We start from the raw sequence: 27648 nt of genomic DNA, 5'->3' as shown, positions 1-27648 counted from the left end.
CCTACTGAGCGAGAGACAGAAGCTGCTCGAGACTTTATTTACAGCTAGTCGGCCCACTTGTTGTTGCTGCTGCTAGCTGGGACTCTGTCCGGTTAGTTATTCATCTAGCAGGCAGTTTGCGGTTGCTGACTTCATATTCACTTCCTTTACGTAACTATTCCAGCAGAAGTCAGCTGACGAGGAGAAAACATAACCCAGATAAGGTAAAGTCGCAAGTTAACTCATGTTAGCTAGATTCAGCTAACAAGCGATGAGATCTGAGCGAATACAATCGGACCGGATGTTCGGAATATTTAGCTTTTAACAACCAGAGAGTTACACGTGTGTTATAACCTCTTTTATGTGTTGCTGCCCTGCTTGTTTTCATTCGCTTTGGACGCGCTGTGGACAACTTCCATCGACCGTTTTGATGCTAACGCGACTCATCACACGGACACACTGAATCCGATTGGTAGCTCGTATTTAGAGTGGCCGGAAGGATGACGCAAGATCAAAGGTGTGAGGGCGAAGGGTGTGTGATGTGTGTGTGTGATGTGTGAGGACTGAACTCGGCTTAGAAGTGATTCAGGGAAAAGATGAGAAAGTCAAGAGATCAAACAACACGCACACTTTCACACAATATGGCCATAATATGGTGATCTAGCCCGTCTGTTCAGGGCTTCAGGGCGGTGGGTTTACAGCCGGGATGATAAAGAGCGCTCGGGGCTCAGCTTTTTGATCAGAAAGGATTAGTTCTGTCAATGGCTTTTGCTCTGATAAGAGCAGTCGAAACCTTCGGGGTGGGTGTAACAACTGGGGGTGTTTCCACCTTATATTTTGAAGTTTAAATCTGGTATGATGCTGTTGTCTTGTTTAACTGCCTAAAAGGGTTCGGTTCACAGGCTGTCAGAGGAAAAGGCAAGCAAATCCGGCTCGGGGATGACAAAGACGAGGTCAGACGTACCAAACAAAGTCCAATGTCATGTACATCGATTATATTCTCTGCACAACGTGTGAAATGACAACAAAAAGCCCCCTGTATGTTTGTTGAACTTGTTTGAGTGTCTTGTCTCATCTTGTCTGTGTTCTCTCGCCCACTGAGGTGTGGACATGAAACGACTAATTGTACTGATGTGTGTCAGAGTGAGGGGACCATCAATGTTGCTAAATATGGGGTTTCCCTGCAGTAATGATGATGATGCTGGTCATCAGACTCAGAAAGACAGATTCACTCAGACAGACGGTCCATAATGGCGGGGCTTCAGCTGGTGTGATGGACTCTGGAGCGTGAGGGGGTTTCCCCTCTCCGTCCCGCTGACCACATCCGACATGTTGCATGACTGACTTGTGCCTTTTGACAGCCACACAGATGGGCCACTTCAATCTGATGCTGCTTGGAAAGCTGTAAAAAAACAAATTGTTTTTTTCCCGATGAATATGGATTAGGTTTAGGGTTTATCAAAGACATGTCTATAAAACGCTTAGCTGAAATGGAATTGAGATTTCTTTTTTTATATAATACTATAGTATGTGCAGTGCTCTGAACATGCTATATATATTCTGTCCATTTTGTTTTTCTTTCTGATGCAGTAATGACCCATTTTCCTCCACAGGAACCATTGGAGTTTCTGTTTCTGTTAGAAGTCGTTGCATCATCACCGTGTCAGACTTTTGACAGCACTGTTTATCGTTTCGCTGAAATGTCTCAAATATTCCAGATGGCTTTAAATTATGAACGACTTTCATTCACCCCAAAGTTTGGACCTGCTGTGGGGGAACTTGACCACTTTTTCTTCCACCAGGATGACAAAAATATGTTGTCTGCTCTGCATATGCCTCGTGGCATAGTTCCACTAGAACTTTCTGGCCTCCAAACAGATTCTCTGAGTCTAATTTTCAGCTGCCTTTCGGTCATTACTGTACAAAACCTACTTTAATAGTCACTTTTTTTACATTAGCCTTCTCAGAAGTCGGGGAAAGCCTCTGAGTTATGTCAAAACAGGACCATTTATAACCTAGATAGTTACATAATTTCCCATGTTCCTTATGGCCTATTTATTTGTGTTCTATTTACAGTGGGGCTTACTGCTCATGATGATGACTAAAGGCTCATGTGCTTTAATGTTGTTGAATGCATGGGCAGATTATCATTACAGGGCAATGGTTACCTATTATGTCCATGTTTTTTGATCATTTTGGGAATTACTTGGTCTCCCAGGTTTGATCGATTTGCTTGCGTCTTAAATATTTGATTTAGTGAGAGGGGTGCTGCATTTTTACATGCACGAGTAGGAGTTGGTTTCAATTTCAGCTCAAAACGTGACCCATGAAAAGGCAACCCTAAAGGTAGAATATATCATGTACATCAACATTGTTCCCTCCAGAAGATTTTGTTATGCTGCCCCCATTTGAAAGCGGTGGTATATTCTGTTTGTTGCTTTTAGATGTCCATGGACAACAGAAAGAGGCCAGCTGGTTCCTCCAACTCTGGCAACCTGGTGTACTGGTCCTCGTCGTTTCCGCGGCAACCAGCAAGGGTCCTGATCGTGGAGGCGCTGCCACCCTGGTGGTCGCAGACCTGTCCGGTGCTCTGTGATGCTCTGGATAACTTCCTGTCCCTGGCCTGTAGTCTGGATGGACCCTGTAGGATACCACTACTCAGCCTGTACGCCATCAGCCGGCAGCAGGAGTGTCTACTGCCTTTTGTGGTAGGATGGATGAAGTCAGAAGTGTTTCTCACCCATGCTCCATTTGTTGCTTTCTGTTACCCGTTTGATTTGTGTCCTTCCCCCCTCTGCATTTTCAGCAAGTCCGTGGTAACCTGGCCCGGCTGTGCTCCTGTGTGGAGGAGCTAAGGACTCTTCCAGGTGAAGGTTGCATCAGAGGAGCAGCCAGAGGAGGCGAGCTGCTGCGTCAGGCAGTGCTGGACAGTCTGCAGCAGTTTAAACAGTACATCAGACATACCAGCACTGGCAGCCAGGCCAGCAACAATATATCTGTGGAGGTCAGCATAGTAAGACCCTCGATATGAACAACAAGAAACGTGTCACACGTAGTAAAAAAAAGGCGTTGTTCTTGCACTGAGGTATCACTGCAATGGGGCTTTACATTTATCCAAAGAACATACTGATCTACAGCCCGACACTAGCCTCTTCTACACATATTAATGTCTAGAACAGAAATAGGCAATAGCTTTTACTTTTACTTTTAATTCATGATTAGTGTAGCGTATTAATATAACAACACCTTTTAAACTAATTTATTAGCAACAGTTTGTTGCACGGTGCCACAAGAAGTGGAGATGAAGGGGATTGAACCCAGGACCTCATACATGCGAAGCACACACTCTACCACTGAGCTACATCCCCTGTTGCTTAGTTGATGAATCAGAGACATTACAGCCTCTGAGACAAAACAAATATGCTCAGCTTTGATCAGCGTTTTTTGTAGTCAGTAATTTCCATATTTGTCTCTTTCTGTCTCCAGATGCATTATGAAGGCGCGTCTCTGCTGCAGACTAGCTAAGACTGAATAGACCTCTTTTGATATTCAAGCCTTGCCATCATGCTAATGTGGAGGAAGCGGCTCCACTTATATATGTTAAAGGAGGTCCCTTCAGGTCCAATTCAGTGTATTTAGCAGTCACAAAAGCATATTGAATTAGAAATCAAATTTTCATTTTTAAAAGCTTAACAGAATTCTCTGTTGACAGTCCATTTATATCAGACAGCCCATTTAAAACCAGCTCATATACATTTCTAACGCAGCAAATGGGCTCTACTCCTCTGCTGCAGTCTGTCTAGGAAGAGCTGTAAAAAGCGACGTCCGTATGGCTTCAGTAGTTTTCAGAGTATTCGCTCCGATCAGCGATTACATTTGAGTGGCAAATCCTAATCCTATGAGTGCACAGAGTATTTAAACCCCAGTTCCTTTTTGAGATTGTCTCCTGTCCTGTCGAGTTTGTTTCCACTCGTTCGGTACGTCGCTTCTCGGGATGGAATTTAAATTTATTTTTTATTTTTTAATAAAAGGTCAAAGCTGTCACTTGGATGCAGTCCATTTACTAGAACTATTTATTCCTGGTTATGTTATGTAACTGAAAGCCAGCTTTAGGCCGATATTCTGCATCAGGATCAAAACTCAAGATAGACACAAATGTGGCATTTCAGACGTCAGCAAATGAGCGTTTACGGGGAAATGAATATTAGCTGACATTATGGAAAGCATCTCATTTGTTCCATCTGAATGTTGGACATATGGGGAGCCAACTGAGCATTGAGCCCGTCTCTGTCTTTCTTCTTCAATTTGAACAACAAGTCCTCTGGATACAAAGCTCCGGGCTGTAGACGAGGATTTCTCAAATCCAACCAGCTTTATTAGGACGCTCTGGACAGATGATTACACTAAGACCCACTGTGTCTGACAGCAGCAGATATGAATAGCGCCCATTAGGGGACAGAGAGATACTAAACAGAGACTTGGCCCTGTGCGTGTGTGTGCGCGTGCGTCTGTGTGTGTGTGTGTGTTGCTGTTCCAATTATACAATGTTTTTTATTAACATATACTGTATACGTCTCTCTCATTCATGGAAGCAGAGAGCAGAACCCATCGCAGTTCCATTATAATCATCGCTCACTGCTACTGTTAATGTAATTCAGTCGGGAGCTCAACATCAGCCTAACATTAGTTTATCTGTCTTCCCCCCATTAGGCACGTAATAGCCACAGAAAACTAATTCCGTCTCTTTCCATCATCAGACACGGAGAGGACTTATTTCACAATGATGTCTTTTGAACAAATCTGCTGCACGGATCGTCGTTATCGAGACATGAATGGATTAGTGAAGCACATCTTACAGAGCGTTACTAGAAGTTCATTCATGACGCCGTGACGTGTGAGATAATGACAGTTGAGTTGTAGGAAACATTGAGATTATGGATCACAGATGGCGGTTGAAAGCTGTGGTTTTGAGTTGTGTCACTGAAACATATGGTATGCCGCTCTTCAGTTCGGGCGGTGTTTGCTTTGCTGGGACGAGAGCAGCGGTTCTGACATCATGTGTTTGATTTGATTTGATTTACCTGAAGGACAGCAGAAACTGACCCAGAATGCCTTGCTGTGGTGATGTTGTTTCATAAAGGCCGCTGTAGCAACACAGAAGTTGGATTTTGGGAAAGAGTTGGTGGGCGGAGCAGCTATGTGGCTTAATAATAGCAAAATGAAAAGTGATTGAAATATTTAATTGTTGTAAGAAAGGAGCAAGGAGTTTTTTTTTTCATCTCCTCTTGCATCTGATGGGAGAAGAGGCCCTCTGAATTAAAGACATTTTCCGATGTATAGCATTGGTTCCAGAAATTCCAAATGCATTTCGGGTATGCTTGTTTGCACAATATGAAGGTGATGAAACGTACTGTTTCTGTTTCGGGGGTTGCACACTGAAAATGTTCCTCCCGTGTCCCTCAAGTCCTTTTTGTCGCTGAGGCCTCCCACTGTGATCCTCCTCTGTTGCTCTCCACAGGTTACCGTGGTGACCAGTCAGCCGGGGCGGGGCGTCGTTCGCCATCTGGAGGCGGGGCTCAAAGGCGCTGACCTGGTGTCGCTGAAGCGGCTGCTGGTGGTTCAGATCTGCAGTGCGGCAGACTGGGGCCAAGACAACCACTCGCCTGAAGCCGGGCACGCTGAGACTGACGGTGGGAAACACACACACACACACAGAGTGGATCGCAGACGCACACGCACACACACACACATACACAGTCAAACAGCGTGGGGGTCTGCTGTCTATTTCATTTACTCCCCCTCACTTTCCACATTCTCACCCCTCCCCGCGCTTTCTTAATCATGTTCAGTGTTGCGCCGACCCATTTACTGCACTGCATGTTGCACTGTGTGTCACTTATCTACACCGGAGACTCATGTCACCGTTTATGGAACTCGGCTACCGTCCAAACGTGTCCCAATCCTCTCCGAAAGACGCATTTCATAATATGTCATGCTCGGTAATTACACGAGGGTTCAAGCGGTGTGGTCTGAATAAGTAGAGAGCGCAGTGAGGACTGGATGGAGATGAGGGGCAGAGGAGAAGAGTGAGGAATAGAAAGTGAGAGAGGAAAGACACACAGTGAGGGAAGAGGGAGAAAGATGAGAGCAAGTGTAAGAGAGAGGTGGGTGGTGAAACAGGGGAGCCTTTCTTGTGAAAATATTGATGCAACATGTGAAATATTCATCCCGTGGTGCTAAACAGTTTGTTTCGGTGGAGAAAGCCGCTTCTCAGAAGCGTCGCGATGCGTGAGACATGATACTAACGACGTCGTGAGTTTTTACTCACCTGACACAGTTACGTCAGTTATGCAATGTGGCTTCTCATTACCCCGTCTTCTCCACATCATACCCACTGGGGAGAGTTTGGGGCTTATTTGTCCCAGTTGTCCCCATCGAACCAGCGGTTGTTCCCCTTTTGGATTCAGTCTTGGTTCGGAGTGGCCTTTCAAAAGCCGGCCGTTAGAATGAATCTGCTGTTAAAGGGGGTGTCACCTGTGAATGGCACCCATCAATGGAAGCCAGTCGTGGAGCTATCAAGGACCACAATGGAAATAGGTCCTGAGCTCTGTAGTGTTGAGCCCACATGTAAATCTTTTTTCTTTTTTCTTGTCAACCAAACTAAATGAAATCAGAGAACATGGAAACAGAATGACCACAAGGGTGTGGAGGACAAGTTGTGTTGTTAAAAGCAGATGGTATCTAGTTTCCTGAAACTTTACCAGATAATGTTTTTATATAAGGTAAAATAACTTTTGTTAAACGGCTCTCAGCTCATGCCCGTAGTGAGGCTGCTCTTTTATGATCATTTTAGGGGGTTAGAATAAAATCAGGAATCACTGTGTTCCTGCTGCAGCTCCTCTAGTACAAATACTTTTGTATTCATTGCATTCATCGATCCATATAAGTGACGCTTATTGCTGTCTCTCTCTGGTGTCTAATGAAAAAGACAATGCAATTGAGCAAAGAAATGTTTGGAATGGATCCCGGGAGACGTCGTTATGTAGTTAGTTACCATAGTCTGATGATGGCGAGGCCTCCAGGCTTGAAGCCGTTGTGAAGCCGTTGGGACTAAATCACTGCGTTCCTCCACACGCAGTGTCTCCGAGTGTTTATAGCACTGAGTGAAACATAATAGTCTGGATACTGCAGCCCACACGCTCTCCGTTATGTCAACACTAGCGGTTACCGCTGGCGTCCCACATGAAGCTGCTTTATTAGAGATGGTTCTTTCGTCAGCGGAGAGAACGCGATTGTTGCCACCAGAACATCTTCACACGCAGCGTGGTCGCTCGCACAAGTGTGCAGGCGGCTTAGAGCGCGGCTCCTTTCTACCGGGTCGGTTGTATAAAAATGACGGGTGTTTCTGAGCCCACCGTGTAACAGAATTTTCTGACACCAATCGGTTTTCTCATGACGACAAAATGTTTGACCTCAAAAACTTGGAAGCATAAATCCTCAACACAGGCTGTCCTGAATGTACCCTGAATGGTATTTCAGTCTGTGACATTACTCACACACAAGGTTTCTGGATGAAGTTCTGTGAGAACATGGAAAAGGCAACGAGGTCAGCATTGCTTCGTTGACCTCAGAGTTCTTCTGGCTGAAAACCGTTGCAGGCTTCAATCAAAGATAAGAAGTTTATGTCTAGCAGGCGTGAATTCTACTCAGACTTCTACCTCATGTCCCAACGCCCTCGTGAGAGTTCCACGGGATGTTTGCTAAAGAGGACTGACACGACCCTTAAGGGCCTTGGAACACAACTAGACCAATTGTTCAGTTTATTCTCTCAATTTGTAAAAGCGCTTTGAATTTCCAACTTCGAAAAGGAGACGTGCGACTAAAACGCCAAATCAAATACGCAAAAATGTGTGAAGCAGTGTTTGTTCTGGGAATACTCTGGAATCTGGGCGCGTTGTGGAATCTTAATCGTCTCCGTGTGTCTCTGTGAGTGTGTGTGTGTGTGCGCGCGTGTGTGTGTGTGTCAGTCCATGGAGTGCAGTATATCATAGGAAGTGGGTGGAATAACCATTTTTCATTTTGTACCAAAGTGAGACAAAGATCTTAAAACATAATCAATTATTTCTCTCTCTCTTTGTCTCTGATCGTCAGTCATTTATCTCAAGAAAAGTGGTCTAGAATAAAGAAGGGTTATTAAAGAAGGGTTATTACATAACTCTGTTCGTGTGTGTGTGTGTGTGTGTGTGTGTGTGTGTGTGTGTGTGTGTGTGTGTGTGTTTGCAGTTGAGCTTCTGCGGCATGCTGTTGTAACGGTTTATCTTCGGGGTGAGGACAGACATTGTGTCAACGACCTCAGAAAAGTACAGTAGTGTGTGTGAGTGTCTAAAGGCCAACGCCTCGATAAGCATCCTGTTTTTGTTGAAACTCACCCAGAGGATCCTTGAAACCGTTTCTGTAGTCGTACGGTTGAGCGCCACGGAGAGGAGAGAGAAAAGGGTCACTGAGTGAGACAGAGACGGCAGTGATCGTGGCTCCAGTGGGTTTTTGCTTTTCCTCCTCACAGACGAACAGCTGCATTGTTGACTGAAGCAGATTTCACCAAGTCTCCCCCCCCTGCATTTTCCTGTCCATTTATAACCACTTTATTTCCGCTAAAACTAGTAGCTGTAACTGCATGTTTCGTAGACACATCATAACATACTGTCATGTCATAAATGCCAGACAGATAATAGCTGTTGCAGATGAAACACAAGGTCTGAGTGCTCACTCCCTTACATGGCCATTCCCTGGACGTGGCTCCTCCGCACAAGAGTCTTTCTTTTATCACTCATGATGAAATTTGGGGCAGTTTTTTTGAAAGAAGAGGAAGAGATGCATATAAAAAAACTTGGCTGGCCAAACGAGGCTGCTAGGAAGATCACTGGTTCATCAAGCGTCTCTGTTGACACCAGGAAGGAAAGTGGATATAAAAAGGTGCTTTGCATCTTTGTAGGACCGTCAAAAACATGCTGGAAAGGTGAGAGAAGAAGAATGTCAGACAAAACATCGGCGGCACCCGGTGAGCCAGCTGAATACAACCAAGAGTAGCAGTGGTGTGCACATAGCTGTTTGATTTGGGATTTATGTATTTGACTTGTCATTCAAACTTTGTCCGAAACCGAGTCGAGAGGAGAGGGAAAACATCTTATCCACGGAGAGAGGCCTTCAGGGTTCAGCTCTTCTTTCAATGAAGAAATATCTTTAGGAGGCACCATTGTTGCCAGTAGCCCCTCACCCGACGCTGGTTGGTGGACATACTGTGTAAATATACATATCTAGGCTTGTTTATGTTCGCCATGTGTGGTCAGTGTAGTTTTCCTTGTGTTTCTTTGTCTTTTTTAGTAGTGTGCAGATTTTGTATTAATCCACTCAGCTTGATACCTAAGCTAATACTAAGTATGCATATATGTCACACAATAACCTCTTTACTGTATGTCAGCGCTGCACTGAGTCAGCTGTGAAGCAGAACGCGTCTGTTCTGAATGAATGTTCCTTTGTTGGAAACTGCAGAGTCTATAAATGGTGCCAATATCAGTAAATCACCGTCGGAGTTTGCATTTGAATGAAGTTGTTCCATCATCAGAAATAGACATTTTCCACTGAGAAACCTGACCAGTACATTTCTTCTTCATATCTGAAGTATCTTGAAATGACACTGGGCGGCCGTAGGCTTGAAAAACCACCAACGCTTCATGTCACAGCGCTTTTGAACTCCCGTAACGGAATGTGACAGCAATCCTCCACTGAAAATGGCATCATTTGGTATTTTATTAATGATTGGGGCTACTGTCTCACGAAATGATTCAGAAAGGTTCCTTCAACAGAGACCTTTTCGAAATATCTAACCTTTGATTCATTTCTGATGCCGTATGAGCATGATGGGGATCGTGGGGATTCTGTTGAATTGGAAATTGCATCAACAAGTAACTGCGTGCCTTGTGGATCCTAGTGTTTCATTTAATGCTGAAATGTTTCCATCCATGTAGTCTTCTTCTTCACTGCCTTCGTTGGTTCATTCCCTTGTTTCTCACTGCATTACCACCATCAGTTAGTTGATCAGCAGAATAGTGTGAAACTATTAGCAGGACTCCAAAGCAAAGACAAACAAAACGGGTCCTGCTCATAAATAAACAACTCCACAGAGCTGTCAGCTATTGGGGGGGAAAACCCCTCTGGTTTGTTTGTATGTCTTTACCCGTCACAGTCGTCTTGAAGCAGCCCGTCGCACCTGTTGAGTCAGACTAGAGCTACTAGAGGTCAGAAACTACACAGATTACCTTTAAGTCTTCTATGCAGCGTACTCACAGCGACCAAACCAATGCAGTATACGATACGTACGTACGTACATGCGCTCTTCCTCTGAGTTGCATCCCCCCTTCCTCACCATTAGGCCTGACTCACAGCAACAATTCCTCTTTTTGGTTCAGGTCTGGTTCTGACTTGAGGAGGTTGAAGTAAAAATGAATAGACACATTTGAAAAGCTACAACCGCTACTTCAGTTTTGGACTTTACAGCCCTTTGCCCCCTCGTCATCATTGGCGCCGTCAAGACTGTTTATCATCAGGCAACTGTTGCACGTCAGAGTCGGGCTCCACGCGCACTGACTCACGGACTTTGAGTCGCGCTGCAGCAAAGTCAGCGAGGGTTTAGTTCTGTCCCACTGTCAACCCGTCGAGTGTTTTAAAGGCTCTCTCGCAGACATTTTGAGCCCGTTATGAACCCTTTCCATAAATCCACATTTCTGCAGAAATTGCCTCAGGCATTTACCCACATACTAATGATTATATACTTCAAAAACATTATTAAATGGATGATGCTGTACGTTTTTTTGCTGAAAAACTAAACAGAAAATATGCAAGATTCATATTATTTGGATTATTTTTAAAGGGATTGCATTTGCTTGTTAGCATTAAGTTTTTGATGCTAACAAGCAGATATGTTCATAGCAAAGTGGCGTTATAGCTCGAGGTTACCACTGGAAAACTACAATAGGTGGAGATGCTGGGGATTGAACCCAGGACCTCATACATGCAAAGCACGCGCTCTACCACTGAGCTACATCCCCTGGAGTTCCTCACAAATATCTTTCATTCTAAAACATGCAGATGGTTGCCTCATGTCTCTTTGGTGATAAACAGGACAATGTGCTAAAACTAGAACCCTGTAAGAAAACCCATGTTTACCAAAACTTTAAATAATTCATCCGGACCTCCAATAATTGAAAGCAAATCCAGTAGATTTAGAAAAGAACTGCGATTGGCCAGATGTGCCTTTTCTTTTGGACACCTGCCTGTGTTCACTGCTTAACCACACCCCTCCACATGCACAGTACATGTTCCTCTGCAGACATATTTTGTGCGCCACTGTCTATATTTGTCGATATTCAAATCTGTAGGTAAATAACTAATGCTTGTCTGTGTGTTTTGAACCCTTTGTCTCGTGCCTTACAATAAGGTGCGGCGTTATGAAAATGCATGTGACGCATGCTTCTAAAAACTCCCCATAAATCCCTTTTTATATCGCTGCCAGATTCTGCGTCCTCGTCATCCTATTTTGACAGACATTCATTCAAACAGTTTAAGTCTCGCATCACTTCCCGGCTTTATCAAAAGCTTTTATTCCATTCCAATACCTCGTTTCCTTCTCAAAGTGACCACAGTCATTCCATAATCCAGGTTTCGAGTGAGAGACGTTATTCTGTTCAAACACCGCTGAATATTTTTATTTTGTGGTTTTATCTCGTCATTGATCTGTCCTCCATCTATCCACCCGTCTGTCTCACATCAATAACCTCCTTTATCGCTGCTCTACTTCCGCTCTGAGCTTTGAGGTGAACATTAGTTTCTCTCATGCAAACAAGTGTCACTTTGACTGTTCACAAGTACAGTTTTTATCTGTCATTCAAAGAATTCCACTTTGAGGATTCGTCAGCAACTTTTCTGCCGTTTTACATTCCTGATTGTCAGCAAAATAATGTAGAGGCTATTACAGTTGCTTTAAAATGTCTGTGAAGTCATATTTAAAAGCACAAATACAATATATTATGAATGAATTATGAGTGTATGAAATTATTTTTTTTTTGAAACCACATTACTGTAATATAAATGTTGCTAATCTCGTCATTTTTTGAGCTAGAGGTAGAAGCAGTCTAAAAGCAGACGATTATCTTGGACAACTAGCTCTTTCAAACTGACACCCCATCAGCAATTCTTGGAGCCGTCTCTCAATAGAAAAGGATTACAGCCCATTATATCTCCCCTAATCCTCTGCCTCTCTTTGCAATCTCTCTCTCCCTCTTCCTTTTCTTTTCTCTCCCCCTCTCTCTCTCTCTCTCTCTCCTCTCAAACTGCCCACAGCACTCGCTCGGCGTTGTATCTTTTCTTTTCCTATCTGCCCGTCCGGTGTGTACGAGAGATAAGTAGCTTTTACAAGGGACAGATGACAGCTGTGGTGAAAAGAATAAATGGAGTGTGTGTCAGCGAGGCAGAGCATGTGTGTTCATGTAATTGAGCGTGCATGTGTTTGTTTCACCGATCGTAAACTCTTGTATCCTATATGTGTGCTCGACGACAAACAAATGAGTGACTTCTGAGTGTCTCTCTGCGCCTCTCCTTCACTGTGTGTGTGTGTGTGTGTGTGTGTGTGTGTGTTTTTTCTTTGAATCATTCTGTGCTTCACAGGATCTCTGCCTTGCTCCATCAAAGCGTAACAGAGAGACGAGAGGCCTTTTTTCTTCCTCTTTCCTTCACTTCTCTCTGCAGCTACTTAATGACTTTCTCCTCCTCCGCCTGCCTTTTCCTCTTTTCCTATGTCCCTTTTTTAGGAGGAGCGATCCTCAGCTATGTTTTTGTCTCCAGCTCCCTCTCCTCCCTCGCACTTTGCAGATTTTCTGTGAAGTATCCCATTTCCTCTCTGCTTTTATCTTGTTCTCACTTCATCTCTCTCGTATTACCATAGATTTATGATGTATTAACCTAGATTTATTGTACTCCTCCACCTATACCACTTGTCATTTCTTTTTTAGAAATGGGTCTGCTTAAATTATTACTAAACTCCGTTCAATAAAATGCACCTTTGCACCACTTTGCACGTGTCGCTTTATGCATGAAGCAATATGTTCAGGATCAGCATGTTCGTGTGACAGATATAAGATAACAATACACTGTGGGGAGCCTGTTTTCTATTCTATACATTCCACATCATACCACAGTTGAACATATTGCCAATGTTGGGGGTGTTCTGTATTGTGTAATCATGTTAACTGTCCCGCTGCCTGCGGTACTGAGCTTTTTTTATCTGTGTGACTGCCACCGTGAAGACGCAGCGCTCTCTTTGTCTGGAAGTGTTTCCCTTCTCCTTATTTGCCTCCTGCGGAACACTTAAGCCATTTCCACACCCCACACAGTTGCACTTGGATCAGCATACATCCCCGCAAATCCATTTTGAGTCGCCAGAATAATGACTCTGTAAATTTGGGTCTCTTGAGAGGAGGATTATAATCCCCTGGCCCGCAGCCAAGAAGGGTGAGACAAGTCTTCATCCGGGGGGGCTCACAGTGAGCCTCGTTTTCATGTCGTTCATCTCGGCGATATTGTGAAACTTCGTCGACCCCGAGAGGCAACTTCTCCACTTAGTTTCCCTTCGCTCCACGGGGAGTTAACTCTAAAGCAACAACACTGGAGCTTCCTCCAAGCTGCTTTTGCAGAGCGAATGCTTGCCACTGTGGTCCCATTAACTGTGGCGCTCCGGACAGTGAAGGACACTGCGATTTGACCCCTAATGAGACGTGAAGCCATAATCTGCTGAGTCTTAAAAACAAGATTAATAGAGTCATTCAGTGGGCTAAAAATAGTATTTCCCCTGATGACATATCTACTCTAACTCGTCCAAAACATCAGCTGTTTTGCAAGCAGGAGAAGGATTCCATGAAACTGTGAAACTGGACACAAACTCATCTGTGAAGAGGCAAATTGTTATTTTTACTAGTTGTTTTTGTGTGCATTAAACCAGCGAGACATAACAAGTTTGTGCTGGTAGAATTTTTCTCTGTCAGACGGAACCGGGCTAGCCGTTTCCCCCTGTTTCCAGTCTTTATGCTAAGCTAGGCTAAACTGCAGCTGTAGCCGCATAGCTGACAGATATGAGAGTGGTATTGGTCTATTCATCAGAGAGAGAAGCATATTTCTCCAAATGTTGAACTTTTTTTTAAAAGGCTGTCTTAAAACAATATACAGGTGCCCATATGCACATTGCAGCAGGTGTTTCTTGCTGTAATCATTCCTCTTGTGCATGCAGGCTATGAAATAATCTCTTGCTATAGCGCTCTTTCAGTGTATTCGATGAGGGACAAGTCTTTTTTGTTACGACCCTTCTGCTGCAGTTGTTTTACGTCATTGGAGTGATTTTTTGTGTTCTACGCCTCCAGTAAATCCAGAGATTGTAATTAGCTTAATACGTTTGTGATTTCATCAGGATTGTGTATTATCCTTGGAGCAACTCGAGGATATTATTCGTGGTAATTGTGACCTCGCTCTTGTGCAGCACACGCCGGTGTAAAGCCGACTCCCGCGGGACGTCAACAAACACCGTTCCTACATTTTTGTGTAATTGGTTCTGCGTAAAAACAACTTTCCACCAGACCTTTCCTCTACGATTACAACCGCACACCTGCGGTCCTCCAACCCTGGGGTCGCTCGCTGCCTCTCCGTCGCTCTCGCTCGCTTCTTTTTCCATCACAGTCAGCGAGTTCGGTTTAGTGTGTGGTGGGTAAGAGCGCAAAGAGGTGCGCGGGAGGAAACCCCACCCAGCTACTGCGAAACAGTCACACACACACACACACACACACACACAGAAAGCACACACACGCACGCTTACAGTATGAATGTGTCAAAATCTGTGTTTTATATATTGATTCATAAATATGGTTTCACATATGTAGATGCACGAATTACAGGAGTGCGTGTTTTTCGTATTGCCACACACACACACACACACACACACACACACACACACACACACATGCAGTACCAAGGTCAGGCTGTTCACAACTCTGTGCAGCAGGTGGTCGTACAGATGGAGACGGGCGTCACTCTTCACACCAGGATGTGGAGCCCATTAGTCTCACACTGAGAGACGGCTGGTGGCACACACAATGTTCTCCATACGAATCCCCCTCCTAAAATATTCTTTGTCTGTCAATACATCTTCATAATTACCTTTTAATCTATGTTTCTGTTTTTTCAGCCCAATCTGTCAGAAGGGCCCGAAAATCTCATAGCGATTAAAAGAAGGCATTGTAGATCTGCAGTAGAGCCCGAGAGACTTATTCATAAAGAAAATGTAAAAAAAGAAGTTGATACCAACCATCTGATGAATTAGAGGGTGGGTTCTCGGAGGCTTTCCTGTGGGTTTCAGACACATATTTCTCAGCACAAGAGAGCCTTTTTATTACATTATATTACATTACATTACATTATTATATGTCATTTAGCTGACGCTTTTATCCAAAACGACTTACAATAAGTGCATTAAACCATGAGTCCAAACTCAGAACAACAAGAATCAAGCAAGTAGAATTTCTTCAATAAAGTTCAACTACAAAGTGCTATCAGTAAGAGACATTTAAGTGCTACCAAAGTGCTACTACGGCGCCACCTTCCCTATTCAAGGTATAGTCGAAAAAGATGTGTTTTTAGTTTGCGACGGAAGGTGTAGAGACTTTCTGCTGTCCTGATGTCAATGGGGAGCTATGACCAGAGCCTGGACCAGTACCTGTGCCGCCTTCTGAGTGAGAAGGGGTCGTATTCTCCTGATGTTGTACAGCATGGACCTACAGGAGCGTGTTGTTGTGGTAATATTGGCAGTCAGGGAGAGTTGACTGTCGAGTGTCACACCGAGGTTCCTGGCAGTCGGAGTCGGAGCCAGCACTGAGTTGTTGAAGTTAATAGTTAGGTTGTGGGTGGGAGAGCCTTTTCCTGGAAGGAGGAGAAGTTCAGTCTTGTCCGGGTTAATTTTCAGGTGGTGTGCGGACATCCACTGAGAGATGTCGGTCAGACAGGCAGAGATTCGTGCGCTACCTGTGTTTCAGATTGGGGAAACGAGAGGATCAGTTGGGTGTCGTCAGCGTAGCTGTGGTAGGAGAAGCCATGCGAGGGAATGACAGAGCCAAGAGAGTTAGTGTACAGAGAGAAGAGAAGAGGACCAAGGACTTGGGGTTTCAGTTTCCCCTCTCTTGCTCTTTCTCTCAGAGCAGCAGATGGTTGGTTTAAAAAAAAGAGCAAGAGAGTGAGCAGAGAATCGTCTCCTACCCAGAGAGTGTTTTTACACATCAATCATCTCCCTCTTCTGTCTTCTTCCGCTCTCTCTACAATAAAAGGGTTGAATAACGGTTGAATAAATTACATTTTAAATTACATTTTTCTATGCTGCTGTCTTGGCCAGGCTTCCCTTGAAAAAGAGGTCATTGTATCTCAACGGGACCGACCTGGTTAAATAAAGGCTAATAAAAAATTTAAAAAATAGCTCTAATATACAAAATCAGTTAAATAAAGTAGGGAACACCTTGAAAGATATGTTTTTTAAGATTGATGTCTTACATCAGCTCAGTCTATAAAACCTAGGACGATGGTCATGAAGGCATCTCAAGAGCAACACAATATAAAATAATCCGTCAGTGATGCAGCAAGTACAATGTGATACAATTTGGACTTCACCTCTCAGCCCACCTGGTGCCAAATATCACATTTATGTCCATGACTGCTGTCCTTCCTTCTTGGCTGGGAAGTAACGCTAAATGTTTTAATTTCTGTGCTTTTGCTGGAGACATATTCCACCAGATAGGACTGTCTTATCGTCACAAAACAGCAATTAAAGTCTTCATTTCTAACGAAGTCAGTGTACGCCTTAAGTGTGATTAAGTCTGATTTTCCAAATAAATATTGCCCTCTCATCTCTTCTGTAATGGCAAACTCTCTCTTCCTCTTCTCTCTCTCTCTCTCTGATTTGTTTCTCACTTCCTCCTCTATTTCCATTGCACATTGCTCTATTTCGCGGACCACCGACGATAAAAGTACAAATTCACTGCATGTCGGTCTCTCTTCCCGTCCTCTGAATCTGTATCTGAGAATAAACAGATGGAGCGTGTGTCTCTCTCATCTTGGCTTTCAAGCCACTTAAAGAAAACAAGGTCCTTTGTTGAGAGGTTTGTTATTTGCTATCGCCTCTCCAATCACTCCACCCAGCTCCGGTCTCCACTCCTCTGGTCCTCTTTTTTATTTTTTTGAAGTTCCAGATGTGCATGGGAGTCACGGTGAGATTATGATATTGGGATTTTGCTGATTCCGGGAAAGTAATAATAGCTATAATAGGCTTGTTTGATACCGCTGTGATAAACTATTGTCGATACTCGACTCCCAAAGTATACCTCCGTAAAATAAGGAGTCATTTTCAATCCCTGGTTCCCCTCTCTCCTCTCATGTGCCTCCATGAATACTGTCTGCAGAGCTCCTCTCATCCTCTTGTCTTTTTCAAGCGCTTCAAAGAAGTCGCCCAAGCTGCCCTCCTCTCCTCCTTTCCTCTCCTCCTTTCTGTGTCCTTCTCCTCCATCGCTCCTGTTTCTAGATTCTGCTTGAAACCAGGCAGTTGATCTCCTGCCGCCACTTGACTCCTCTCTGTCTGCCAGTCGAGCTCAACGCCCCGCGATGCATTCGCATCAACGCGGCTGCAACAGGTTCATACGATGCGTTTGATGTTAGTTCCTACGGGTAACGTCTCGCTAGCGGCACAAATTAATAGCAAGAATATCGAGGGACTTCATTCATGTTTGTGGATTGATCTTGTATCCAACGATGTGGTAACATAGCCAATGAGTCGTCATAAAAGTATGTCCCTTTCTTTGACCTTCTCTCAAGTATCTGTCATCTTATCTCTTCCTCCCCCCCACCCTCCCACCCTGGGTCCCCAGTGATGGCGTCCAGATAAGAGTGCTGCTGTCTCCCCCTCGTCCTCTTGTCCTTTTCATGTGCCCATCTGCTTTAATGGACCGCGTGGCTTTATCAGAAGGGACTGCAAGGCAATTAGGTCACATAGCCGCTGGTGTGTCGAGTGTTTCAGAGGATCAATGTCCTGTTTGTCACAGCCTCAAAAAACACAAGGACAGTGTGTGTGTGTGTGTGTGTGTGTGTGTATGTGTGTGTGTGTGCCCCGACAGTGTCGCTCTGTTGGTGAAATATGGATATGTCAGAGGGAAACTCCACAGACAGTCAGTCATCAGGACGCTCCGTGCATGTTCATGTACACTTTGTGAAGTCTGCGTCGGCGACGCGCTCACGTCACGGTATCGCATCTCAAAATGACACATTGGTGCCAGGTGAGGACATTTTTATTTAGATTGCGTACGAGTTACCTGCGGTATTGAGAGTGGGTGACTTTCGAAAAGGATAAGACGAGAACGAGAAAGGATTACAGAAATCGTACATTATTATTGTTATTAAACCGGAAAGGAGAATTCTGGCTTACTTCAACTGGGGCGCTTTTGTTGTAGCAACAAGTGAATTGCATCATCAGTCAGTAGTGTAGCAAACTTCAAAGTTGTTCTCCACTACTTTCTTTGACAATGTGATGGTTTCAAGCGTCCATGGACATCCCCACCATTACGCTTGTCCATTATCAGCAGCGGGTAAAGCCGATCCATATCTAAATGGACGAGTGAAAACAGGGTCTGCTTCCTCCCGTGGTACCGCATTAGCTCACTGCGTCACTAATTTCCCCCCCCCCCCCCACCCCCCCCACCCCCCCGCGAGCTAATGTTACACTGATGATGGTCTCTTCTAATGCACAGACAGTAAAAGGAACCATTACTGGGCGATGGCTGATGTCTTTCAGGGTTTTAAGAGATGTGTGTGGTCATAGCCAGTTCGCTGGAGTTCTCCTTGTAGGTCACCTTTCCAAAGCATCCACAAATGACACATTAATTTGAACACAATTTTAAATTCAGAAAGATCATCGAATATATACAGATCGAATATTTACGATATTTCCCCGCAAGTGATTTTCAAATTAAAAGTGACACCCCATTGGCAGAGGTGATCAAATAAACCAACCTTCGCTGGGTCATTTAACGACACGGGGGAACCAAAGTCTCCGGGGAAATGACGAGCAAAGTCATTTAATTTTAATCTCATTAAAATCAGGTTATTTGTGTGCATTTGTCTGGAGGTGAATCACAAATATCCTCCTTTAATTGTATTCCAACAGGCACACAGAGACACCCCGCACCACTACGGTATTAAGCAGTCAACATCAGCTTCCCTCCACATCTGGGCCCATAAATGAGTCATCTGGACAGATCTCAGATCATTAGACAGGTGGAGACGAAGGTCGAGGCTTTAGCAGCCGTCCTTTTAAAGGATGCCTGTTTCCAGGGATGTGATGAGTCAGCAGCGGGTAATCAGTTTCTGCCATTAATGCCCGAAGTGTCTTAACTGAATTAACCGAGCATTAATGAAACAAGTCCACAAATACTGCAGGGAGGAGGATTAAGCAGTTAAAATAACTCTGGGCTTTTATTGTGGATTTAGAGGAAATGAAATGTGTCTATCTACCGTTTTACAGCCGCTCCTTCGACTACGAAATATACCGGATCAATATCGATCCGGCAGGTCGCATTGAAGTGTTACAACAGCCATCGTTCAATAGTGTCTTCACCTCTTATTAGACCAGAGAGAACGAGAGACAGGGAAGCGAGAGGCATGGAGAGATAGTGTTGAGAGGGACGAGTGATAACACATAATTGTTTTTTTTAAATCTTGCATACCATCAGTAAACACACACTTATTGAACTCAAAGACGCAAAGACTCTGAAGGAGAGTAATCTGTGGGGGAAGGGTGTGTGTGTGTGTGTGTGTGTGTGGGAGGGGGGGGGGGATATCGCAGAATACACACATTCCACGTGGAGTCAGATAAGTCTGCTGGAGAGCGTCTCGTCACTTCAGCTACTTTTCTGTCTCACTGAACGTCGATGTTAACTGCTCTCACCTCACTCAATGACGTGCTGCTCAGTGGAACCCAGTATGACACACACACACACAGTTATTTATGTTGCTTTGAGAAGCACTTTTTTTTCTTTATCTACTCTCTGTCTCATGCATAAACACCCACACATACACACACACACACACACACACACACACACACACACACAAATACACACTCTGTGGTCTAATTACAAGCATTTCTGATATCTCTCCTCGCCCACCCATCCATCTCCTCCCTATCTCATCTCCTCCTTCTTACTCTTGCTCTCTGTGTAATTTATACCTTCTTCCCTTCTTTTATCAACACTAACTTCCATATTTCTTCCTCTCTAGTGTCCCTCTCTCTCTCTCTCTCTCTCACACACACTTACTCTGCCTCCTCCTCTCTCCCTTCCTATTCCCCAGACAGACATTATGGCTGGGACAAGACATTGAGTCCACCCGCTTTCCTCCATTTCTCTGCATCACAATTTCTTTAAAGGCAAGAGCGCATCTCTTCTTTCTCGTCGCTGTCCTCGGGTCCCTTAGCTTAGCTTTTGCTTTTACGCCTCTCTCTGTCCAACTGTTTTTGGGTTAATGTGAAGCGGCCCCGTTCATCTACACTATTTTCCCACAGTCTTTGCTCAGTAAGGCACAATGCTGGTACGCAGAGGGACGCAGGTCTTTGGTTATTAAGTATCAGAGAATTCCTGCCTTTTCCATCATCCATATTGGCGTAAGAGAGAGCTAAGAGGTGTGTGTCAGGGTTGAAGGCAAAGAGTCTTGACTTTACATGCTTTCTTTGACACCTAGAAGGAGAACTTGTAAAGCAGAAGTGCCACTTCAGGCTTTGTTTACCTCCTTAACCTTCTCTCTTCCTCTCCCTTCCCTCTCGTCTTCTCGTCAGCAAACACAATTCCTTCCCCTCAGAAGTGCTTCTTTTTCTGGATGAGGCACTTTTGGAAACTTTGGCCCAGAACCGAAAGTAGCTTCCGTACTGTAGATGACAGATGAAAGACGCAAAGGCATATTTTATTCGAGGAATTTAAAAAAGTTTTCTCATTTTCTCTCTAAAAGTTCCCGGCAGGGAGAGTTTAAATACTTTGTCTGCTCTTCATCCATCTTCTCTGCTCTTTCTCGGTCTCATTCCCCCCTTCCGTCAGCCTCTCCTCTATCTGTACCCTCCCTCGCTCTCACAGTGCCTCCTGATCCTCTCCTCTCCCCTTGGTCCCATTAGTTATCTCCTGATGGGTCATTAACTATTAAACTGCAGATAGAAGAGGGGCGCTCTGTCAGGTCTGTGTCTAGTTTGCGATAATAAATGGACATTGGGTGGTGACAACCGAGGGAGAGCAGGAGAGGAAGGTGTGCCAGGTCTTTATATTTTTCTGTAATGATGAGTGGAAGTGAAAGAGAGGAAAGCCGTGCAGCTGCTTTCTGTCAACTGGGATAAGTCGAACTGTACCTACAGAACATTAGAGAAGATGTTGTAAAGAAGATTTACATGACATTAGAGAAGATGTTGTAAAGAAGATTTACATGACATTAGAGATTACTATACTTTTTCCCTGCATAGCCGGTTCTCCCCACCTCTTCACACAGTCGATGCTCCGCGTTCTCATCCAGTCAGTCTTAAAAAGGGCTTTGGATGATCCAGAGACACCGAAGCCCTCAGAGTCTGAAGCATTGAGTCACAGAGGCCGCGCTATAGAATTCAATTTATTGGATTTTGCCTCCACATAGTGGTCATAGATGAAAAGGGAGTGTATTTTAGTCTGTGAAAAAAATTGATTTTAAAACATGTTGAAGTAAAAAACATTCAAAATAAATGTCACATTTAGAAGAAAACCACCACAAAGTCTAGCTTTAATCCATTTTTGTTTGTCCGCCTTCAGACTCCCTGATGTTGGGGACCGAGGTCGACCTGCAGCGGGTGGAGAACAGCGTGTTCACCATGGAGACGGTGTTGAAGGCGTGGCTTCAAGAGCAGGGCGGAGACAGAGAGCACGTCCACCTCCTGCTGCCCAACCCCTTGGATAATCCCATTCCAGGTGCGGCTCCTGCGCACCAACAGATACAGTAATACCTGCCGTCTCCTCATACTCACCATGGCATGTGTCACCCGTGTAAGTGTGTGTGAAGTGTGACATGCAGGAGCGACTGATAAGCCCCGCCCTCATCCCCCTGAGCCCTAACCTGGGAGTGAAGACCGAGAGCATCCGGGACTTCCTGCCTCTCGCGAAGGGATTAGCCAATCAGGGCCAGCCGCCACGGAAACTGAAAGCAATCAAGTAAGAGGGCAGCTGTGTGTGTGTGTGTGTGTGTGTGTGTGTGTGTGTGTGTGTGTGTGTGTGTGTGTGTGTGTGTGTGTGCACGCTCCATCAGCCATGTGTGTCATGTCCAGTAAAACCCCGCCTGTCTATGAATGGCTCCATTCTGACAGCGGGGACTCGTGGAATATTTCTGAGATGAATCTGTCGTCACATCAGAGTCGGATTTGTTCGGCTCAAAACAACCAGAATTGGGCCCAAAAATGTCTCTGTGCTTAAAAGTGATGTTTACGAGGAAATGTTTTTCTCATATAGTAGAAACTTATGGGACATGGTCTCAATGGTAAACTAGCGAAGGACAGGGCTAAACTCTGACTACAAGTAACAAAAAACAATTATTGTAAATGTTTTATTATTCACTAAAAACACATTCTACTAAGCAACAAACACAAAACAAAGTAAAAGTCATTTTTATACATTTTAATGTATCTTTATGCATGACCTAACACAGGTGATGGTTGGCTGACTTACTAGTCATGTAAGTTACAGTGTATAGTACCCTTAGCTTTTATTATATGTCCTTACAGGATGAGCATATTATGGTTGCACTCGTTTTAAATGTCTCAGAAATTATTAATGCTTCGATATATACGTGTTTCTTTTCAGTGCTTTCACATGAATACGGGGATTTGTATTCTTTTCGAACCAAAAAAACATGTTTGAGTCAAGAATCAACACATTATCAAACTCAGCACACAACATTTGCACATGATGCTATTCCAGCATGTTGACATACAGCAGATATGAAACAGACACTAGCCCACATAACGGAGCCTCAAATAAAACACATGCACAGCGATCTTAATGAGCTCAATCACATCATCTCTTATGACGACAGATTGATAATAATTTCACATACGTTACTAATAAAATAGGTAGATATACATCAAGCCAGTAAACAACATGATTCTAAGCTATTCTCATTCTGACTGTACCAGAAATAAATCATGGTGAATATAATCAAATCTTTTACAGTCTAAAAGCCATGCAGCCTTCTTGTCTAGCTGAACTAAGTGCATTAAGGAAGAAGCGTGTGTGCATGTGTGTGTGCGTGTGCGTGTGTCTGTGTGTGTGCTTTACATACTGATGAGTCATGATTTACAGCAGTGATATGTAAATGAAGCTGGAGGACGGTCACACCGCTCACTTCATCTTGGCGGGGATGATGTCATTCTCTGTGTGTGTGCTTGTGATGATTCATTGTGTGTGTGTGTGTGTGTGGGGGGGTGTTTTAGGACTCTGCGTGCAGACGGAGTGTGTGAGAGTGTGCTGTACGGCCTGCCGCTGGTGCTCCGCCCCACCACCTGCTGGCAGCTGGACTGGGATGAAATGGAGACCAACCACAACCTGTTCCACGCTCTCTGCCACACTCTCAGGGTGTGTGTGTGTGTGTGTGTGTGTGTGTGTGTGTTAACACATTCACTTTGTTCCTTGTTACCTTTTAACTAAATGACGACCAGGATTGATCCTTTTTCTTTTCGCTCAGTACTCCTCTGCCTTTGATGTTAGATTGGTTTCCCCCTCTTTCAGAGCCGTGACTTGTTCCTGCTGCTTCACGTGGAGCCTGCACAGAGGTCTACGGCTGGAGGCTCAGGTCCACGTGTGTGTGAGAAAGAGAGAGTAGAGTTGGGAATGATCAGTCCTTTTGAGTGCACTCACATGCCCTTGTGTGTGTGTGTGTGTGTGTGTGTGTGTGTGTGTGTGTGTGTGTGTGTGTGTGTACAACACAGGTGTGTGTTCCCACTACGTCCTCCAGCCGTCCCCGTCCCTCTCCCTCCTGCTGAAGCCTGTGGTCTCCAGAGAGTTGCTGCTGCCCTGCTCTCTGCCCGTCTCCACTCAGGAGCCTGCACCCGATGCCGTGCACACGATACAGGTGGATGATGTCACCTGCGTCCATTAGAAACAAACTACACAAGTGGAGAGCGGCACCCACAACTCAAAAGCGTGCCTGGTTCTCTAAGGAGTGTGCCACTTGACTGAGACAGCGGCTACAGTCCTCGACACCTTCCTGTCTCCTCACCGAGGATGGAAAGGAGGCTGCCCGCCACCCCCGGGCTGATTGGAGATCAGCTTCAGCTAGTTCTCCCCTTGATTGAAGCATGTGGTGGAGGGAGCTACTGATAATTTATCAGCTGGCATTTGCTCCTATTGAGCCGCTGTCCATTGCTCCGGCTCCATCTCCTGGTTTTCACTTTTTATTTATTTATTTTTGCTCATTTGGCCTGGAAATTATATATTATTTCAAGATTCATATCATTTTATTTATTGTCGTGTATCGTGTAAATTACGGACAGGATATAGCCTTGTATGGGCGTTCGATGGGTTTATTTGCATGATGCTGAAGTGTGAACAGCGTGCACACAAAGGGGCGTCCAGACATCCAAATGATGATTGTTTTCTGTCTCTTCTCCGCCAGGATTGTCTCACTCAGCTGGACGAGGAGTGTGTGTTCAACCCTCTCTCTCTGAGCAGTAACCTGTACCAGCACCTGAGGAGCAGAGGCCTGCTCTCACAGCCTCGATACCCATACAGGTCAGAGGGTGGAAATATGATGCAAATAGAGTGTGTACAGCCCTTGTTATGGTGTTACAGTTATTGAAATGTAGAGGTCTGTGCTGACGTGACATTGATGATGATTCCAGGCTGCAGCCAGCAACCGCCCACAGAGACCAGTCTCAACCACTAGAGGGCCCTAAAGCCACAGGCAGCAGGCTGCCGCGGCAGGTAAACGCCACATCTTTATGGCGGTGTAAAGGTCATGGAAACCAGGACTATGACACGAGTTGATAAGACGAGTCGAGAGCAATCTGACAACACAGAGCAGGAAAAATGTTTTTATGAATCTATGAATGAAGAGAGTGCATGCTTTACTAATGCACTGCAGATGGCAGCACTTACCACCGTACGCTGACAGTTTAGTGCTTTGAATACACAGCCCTTTGTGTCATGTGTTTGTCAAATTAATTTAAGTTAAAGTATCAAACAATTCTGTTGTAATAATCCTGCATTAAAAAAATCAAGTAAGTCAGCAAAATGTACTTAAAGTTTTAAATGTAAAAGTACTCCTTATGCAGTAACATCCCCCCTTTCTGTTAAATTATAATACATTTATGCTACTAATCCAGATGCACCAATGAGTAGGCAGCATTCATACTGCTGTAGCTTCTCCAGGGGGAGCTAGTTCTGACCAACCGAGGTGTCACAAGACAAACCTGACGAGTCTGGAGATGATTGATGGGAGTGTTTTGTATTTAAATGAAACCATGTGAGAAGTTTAGATTGGGAAATGTTTCACACTGTTTCACGAGCTGAAAAGGTTAATCTTTCACGGAGTTGTGTATCCATAAAATCATCAAGTTTTTTTCTTTTATGTCAAAGTTTAACCTGAGTAAAAAGTACAACACTCATGTGGAGTACCGTAGGATTAGTAGCGTAAAATGGCAATACTGTAGGTAAAGTACCTTAATTATGTACGTAAACACAATACTGGAGTAAATTAGTAGTTAATTAATAATTAATTATCGCACACATATAATTGTCAAGGCTATAATCCAGGAAGAGATTAGATTAGCTCATCAAGTCAAACAATCTGACATGCCAGTACTTTCTAATCTTCTACCCGAAGAAATTCAAAAGTGTCTTTTCAGAAAGGAAAATAACATATTATTATATTTCACCGCCTAGGTGTCCATTTCTGTTCCAGAAATCTTCACATGTGTTTCTTCCCCACGGTGACCTGAGAGTGCACAGCCCTGTGACTCATCGGGGCGATAAACTGCTGACATGCAAATAGTCCACGACGGACAAAATGCTCGTATTCAAAATGCTCCGCTTTCGTTCTTCGGCCCGCTCTCTTTTTATTCACGGCAGCCTCAGCACAGTGTTTGTATTCGCTTGCCGCCTCCTCTTTCTTTTCTTTTCTGTCTTATTGATCCAAGAAGTGACGGCTCAGACTAATCTCTGTTATTCGATCAAAGATAATGATATTTTTTGTTTTTTTGAACATCATTCTAACGTGTTTTTCAAAACCTAAACTTGAGCTATAAAGGCTGTGTTGTCTCTACACAGCCACAAAGCCATGGCCGCCAACTGGGAATGAACAGCAAGGCCAGGGCCACTGTGGCTCCCCTGCCCTCTTCCTCCTCCCACTCCTCCTCCTCGCTGGGACCTCCTCCTGTCAAGGCTTCTCGTCCGGCTCTGAAGCTCCTCAGCAGCAGCAGTGGAAGCCGTCGGGCCCCGGCCCCGACTCGACAGGAGGAAGACAATGGTGAAGATGACTCCATGGTGATGCAGTAAAAAAGTGGACTGAGGGAGCAATACTGTGACAATGAGGTGCCAAAGAGAGAGAGAGAGAGAGAGAGAGAGGCAGTGTGGCGCATCCTCAACAAGTCATTTAACACACACACACACACACACATTTATAAATCCCCCAGCATCCTGACCTGCCACTTCAAAGGGCTTTTCCAGTGAACGACATATACTGCATAGTCAGCACACACACACACACACACACACACACACACACACAGACACACATACACACACATTTTGGCTAATCGGTCCCCATTGTAAAGTTTGTGAGCAATCAAGCAGCTCATAAAGACTTTCAAGGCTTTGTAAAGGAGGGAAGAACACCCTAATTTGCACATAAACACATAAACACACACACTATTCTGCAGTGAACTCTGATTGGTTACAGCTTATTTTGGCACTTCAAATCATCTCTATTCTTTCTCACCACACAAACGCTATTAGCTAGATCTGAATTTAACAACCCTCTGTGTGTGTGTGAGAAGGAGGAAAGTTTAGACTTGTGCCACCTTTTAGACTGCTGAGGCAGCAAAACTTCCAAATCACACACACACACACACACACACACACACACACACACCGTGAGCAATGAAAAGGGTGGGAGAAAAGATGAAAAGACGGGAAAAAGCAGGACAATGGAAGTCTAAAAATTGAGGGAAGGAACAGAGAGTAAAAAGAACAAACGGTGGGTAGTGAGGAAGATCAGAGGGAGGTTAAAGGATGTATTCAAAGTATTTTCTTCATGTTGGGAGCACACAGAAACATACATCATTATGATTCATAATAATAAAGCAGACATACTGCAGCCGTAGTACCGACCGACCGTGGGGACAAAAACACACATATGCACATTCCATTTCCATTTGGCCCTTAAGCCGCGGTCTGAACACAGCCTCACTGTTAATGAGACAGAGGGTAAAGCTGCAGACAGAGGGGCCTCTCTGCTCCCCTTCACCCCCACAGCGCGCTCTCTTGC

The 27648-nt window shown here is 44.5% G+C and overlaps 1 protein-coding gene and 1 non-coding gene across 2 annotated transcripts; one reads left to right on the top strand and one right to left on the bottom strand.

Annotated features, from left to right (window-relative positions):
• Positions 1–26: 26 nt before the first annotated feature.
• m1ap (meiosis 1 associated protein) lies at positions 27–27648 on the top strand. Its single transcript, XM_034557379.1, has 12 exons — positions 27–203; positions 2424–2687; positions 2786–2983; positions 5498–5669; positions 21927–22082; positions 22163–22322; positions 23597–23738; positions 23892–23955; positions 24092–24234; positions 24778–24893; positions 25004–25085; positions 26430–27648. Exons 2-12 carry the CDS (start codon positions 2424–2426, stop codon positions 26655–26657), a joined length of 1725 nt encoding a protein of 574 aa, XP_034413270.1. The 5' UTR covers positions 27–203; the 3' UTR covers positions 26658–27648.
• On the bottom strand, positions 11013–11084 carry trnaa-ugc. Its single transcript has one exon. It is a non-coding gene; the product is annotated as a tRNA-Ala (tRNA).

The sequence above is a fragment of the Cyclopterus lumpus genome, chromosome 18 (assembly GCF_009769545.1).
Source record: "Cyclopterus lumpus isolate fCycLum1 chromosome 18, fCycLum1.pri, whole genome shotgun sequence".
NCBI lineage: Eukaryota > Metazoa > Chordata > Actinopteri > Perciformes > Cyclopteridae > Cyclopterus > Cyclopterus lumpus.
The sequence above is the reverse complement of the archived record's forward strand: the minus strand, read 5'-3'. Positions and strand labels throughout refer to the sequence as shown.